The sequence below is a fragment of the Panthera uncia genome, chromosome B4 (genome assembly GCF_023721935.1).
Source record: "Panthera uncia isolate 11264 chromosome B4, Puncia_PCG_1.0, whole genome shotgun sequence".
Taxonomy (NCBI): Eukaryota; Metazoa; Chordata; class Mammalia; order Carnivora; family Felidae; genus Panthera; species Panthera uncia.
In genome coordinates, this window is record NC_064809.1 from 78,272,761 (window position 1) to 78,276,724 (window position 3,964).

The 3,964-nt window shown below is 59.7% G+C and overlaps 1 protein-coding gene across 1 annotated transcript in view; it reads right to left on the minus strand.

The window, feature by feature from the left end:
* Positions 1-3,041, minus strand: part of ITGA5 (integrin subunit alpha 5) — a 22,678-nt gene extending 19,637 nt beyond the window's left edge. Inside the window, exon 1 of the mRNA XM_049625657.1 lies at positions 2,535-3,041. Within this exon, the coding sequence (XP_049481614.1) occupies positions 2,535-2,911 (377 nt within the window). The 5' untranslated portion in view covers positions 2,912-3,041. The remainder of the gene's footprint in view (positions 1-2,534) is intronic.
* Positions 3,042-3,964: the final 923 nt, after the last annotated feature.

Consider the following 3,964-nt stretch of genomic DNA (forward strand, 5'->3'; position numbering starts at 1 on the left):
GGGGGGGGGGGGGGGGGGGGGGGGGGGGGGGGGGGGGGGAGTTAGACAAAGAACTAGGTGATATCCAAGGAGGAGAAAACCAGAAAACAGAAAGCGACCCTGTAAAAATCATGCCTCCTGTGTACTGATCACCTTCTATGGACCAGGTGCCTTTTGTATATATTGTCTCATTTAGTTCTCAGAACAGGCTCATAAATTAGGTGTCTGATTCTCGTGAAAACACTACGAAACAAACACAGAGCTTAAGTAACTCGCCCTAGGCCACACAAAGAACAAGTGGTGGGGCCAGGACGCACGCCCAGCTCTGCCTGACTTAAAGCTTGGCCCTTTCCTGCCACATAAACCTCTCTTGTGCTCACCTTGCCCTTTGATGCTGTTTCAGGGTTCCTGTGAGAGGGGTTGTAGGGGGAACAAGAACACTGAGGCCCTCCGTCTCCAGGATGATGGCCCCAGGTGGGGGCTGTGTTTGTCACCACTGGGCAGGAAGGGGTTGCAGGCCCAGCTGTGGAGGGAGGGAGGTCACTGGGGAGGTGGATTGTTCAGAGCCCTATTCTAAGGGTGTATTGTAAGAGAAAATGAGAGGGGAGGAGTGCAAGCTGGACACCTGGGTTCTCTTGGGAGGAGAGATGAGCAGGAGGGGGTGGGGGAGGATGAGAAAGCGGGTCCCGGTTTGGAAGACTGCTTTTAGGGCCTGTAGGATCAGGCCAGGGGCCAGACAGACACCTAGGGAATGGGAGTGTGGGAAAGTCCAGATGTTTTAAAGGAGTGTTGGGAAAAGGGAGATGACACTTTAGCTAGGTGGGGGTGGGGTACGAGTGAGGTTAAGAGCCAGACAACTGGATTTACCCTGATATGGGGGAGGATCCCATCCCCTCCCTGCCGGGTCTTCTCTATTCCATTAGGGTTGTGGTAAGCAGTTTGAGGGGGCCTGGGGGAGGCCAGGCCTGGCAGAGACTCCAGGCCAGGGTGATGCAATGGGGTTTGGGCAGGAGGCCAGGGGGGGTGGGGTGGGGGTTGGGTGGGGACCTTGAATAGCGCAGAACCAACAGCTGGGGCCTAATCATCTTTCTTTTTTCCCATCCCCACGTTCGTTCTCCAGACAAAGAAGAAATTTGTGTGCCCCCCCCCCCCATTGAATTAGCTAGATTAACCCCTTTCCTCCAAAAATTAAAGAAAACGCATAGAGATCAGTTAACTGTATCCTATATAAAAACAGCTCACCTCTGACAGAACTTCTATCAAACCCTGAGACATTGGGGTTGGGGTGGTGGTGGCCGGGACCAGTGGAAAGCTCAGAGCCCAGAGACGGAGAAGAAGGAGGATTTCCCAGTTAGTGTGGAGGATCAGGAATCTGGCACCTGGGAGCCCCTGGCCGGGCCCAGGGGCAGCTAGCTACCTTCTCCTCTTCCTTCCCAACCCCCCACATTTAAACAAACACTCCTGTTCCCATGTTGCCTCAGCTCTAACTCCCGTTTCCTTAAGTCTATGGGCTCCCCACTTTCCAGGCGGTCAGGTCCGGTCTGCTTGTCACCCTGCTGAGCTGGGAATGAGGACCCTCCTTTGAGACTTCTCCAGTCCTTGATGTCCTATGTTATGACGCTCTGCGGCCCAGCGAGCCCGCGTCTCCCCAGCTTCCGACCCCAGCCCTGGAGTCCGGTCTCAGTCCAGCTCCAGACTACAGGCTACAGGAAATCGGCATTTCTCTTCCTCCCAAGAGCTAGAGGAAGAGGGAAACCGCCCACCCCCCTTCACGCGCGCACACACACCCCTCCCGACACATCCGAGCACCCGCCCTTGGCCGAGCCCGCCACAGCGCCGGCGCCCCCAGTGCCCGGGTCCCGGGACTCTCCTCAAGTTCCCGGGTCCCCTCGTCTGAACGGAGATTGGGGGTGGTGGGCGGAGTAGGAGCCCGAGGAGAAAGGGGAGGGAGCCGCCATCCCCCTCCCGGGTCTTTCCTAGTCTGAGCGGAGGGGGAGGGGAGGATGGGGCTGGTCCCCATTTAACCTCCGGACCCCCTCAGTCTCAGACTCCCCTCTTACTACACACAGCTCATTCTACCACGACCCGTCCTCCCTCCGCACAATGGCCCTCAGGAGTCCCGAGGTCCCGCAGGGCTCCAAAAAGCCCTTCCCGGCCTCCGCGCCCCCTCTCCGCCCTCATCCGCCCCGGGTCCCCGCAGCTCACAGATCTCAGCCAGAGACCCGCTGCTCTCCATTCGTGCGTCCTCCTTTTCCTTGGCCCCGAGACCCTTGCCCAGACCTCTCCAGCTTCCAGTTTCGTGTCTTCTCCCCACCCCACACATGTCTCCCCACTGATCTCAAACTCCAGGCGCCCAGCTCCACGCCGGCCACTGTCCCCTCCCTACTCCCGCGCGGGCCCCCAACTCTGGCGCGGGCCCCCAACTCCAGCCCTAGTCCTTCCAAACTCCGCCTCTCAGACTCAAGCCTTGGTCCCCTCCAGACTCCAGCCGCGCCCCCAGTCTCCAGCCCCCCACCCTCCCAGCCCCCATCCCGCCACTAACCCTCCTCACTCACCCGTCCGTCCCCGGCCGGTAAAACTCCACCGAGAAGCCGAAGAAGGAGCCCGGGGGCCCAGCGAGCACAGCTGGGCCCTCCGCGTCTAAATTGAAGCCCCCGACCCTGGGTGGCGGCGGCAGCAGCAGCAGCAGCAGCAGCGGCAGCAGCAGCAGCAGAGGGGGTCGGCGCCGGGGGCCCCAGCGCAGTTGCACGGCGTGGAGAGGGAACCCTGGTGCCCGTCTCCCCATAGCGCCCGCTCTTCCCTGTCCTGGGGCCACCGACCCGGAGCCGCTTCCTAAACCTCCCAGAGGCGAATGACTCAACGCGGGGAGGAGTTTGCCAAACTCCCGGCTGAGCCCTCCCCCCGCCGGCCGGGGGGGCGAGAGGGGGGGCATTCCTGGGTCCTTGGAACGCTGAGCCCGCGCCCCCCACCCCGAAGGGGCGTGGGGGGGGCCGCACCTCTCCACTCCCCTTTCCTTAGCCCCAGCTGGAGGCCGGTTGTCTGGACTGGGTCAGACTGGGCGGGTTTGGGTTTCCCCCCTCCTTCTCTCTGCTTTCCCCTCCTTCCTCCCCCCTCCTTTCCAGATGTACAACGTAAACGCTCGGAAAAGGAGTCGGAAAAAGGGAGCGGAGAATTTCCTAATGAGGAAAGGAATCACCTCTAAAGGGAGGAGGGAGCCTGTATATGTGTGTGGGGGGGTCTCCCTCATTCCTTCAGGGAGGAGACTTTGGGGTCTAAAGAGACAGGAGACACCTCTGGCATCTAGCCAACTGGGATTCCCCTTGCCTTCCCGGGCCACTGGGTGCCTGGGTTCCTGCCAGCTGGATTTGAGACTCAGGAGTTGAGGTTCAGAGTGCTCCCTGGCAGCCTGATCTGATGGGGGACCTACCGGGGCTCCTCGAGTACTGACGCCCCCTCACCCCCTCCTCCAAGCTGCTAGAATTGAAAACCCAGGAGTTGGGGATCACTCACCAGGAAGATTCTACTTCAGGACACCCCCTTCTTGGTTGTAGGGTATGGAAACCTCTTTTGAGACCCTCCCCAGAAACTGGCAGTTGACCAAGAGCCTGGGAGTGGTTGGGAGGGGGGTGCTTTGGGCCCCTCAGTGACTTCTTGATCAAACTGGCCTGAAGAATTGTAGAATGGGGTGGGGTGGTTGGTGGTGGTGGTAGCGTCTTGCAAATGCACCCAACCTTTAGGTTCTGGAAGCTGGAACCCAGAACCCATTATCCCCGGATCCCCTGTGAATATAGAGGAAGAGACTCTTTCTCAAGGGAAGGCAGTGACCCCCTGCCCACCCCTTCCCCCAGCCCTGGCTCTGTGTGATGAGATCACCTTTCAGGATTCTAGTCTTTATCTTAGTCTGGGGGAGGGGGACCAAGGGGCCTTGATTTTCTCCTAAACTTTCCTTCCCCGCCCCCTTCCTGCCTTTTTCCTCCAGGACTTC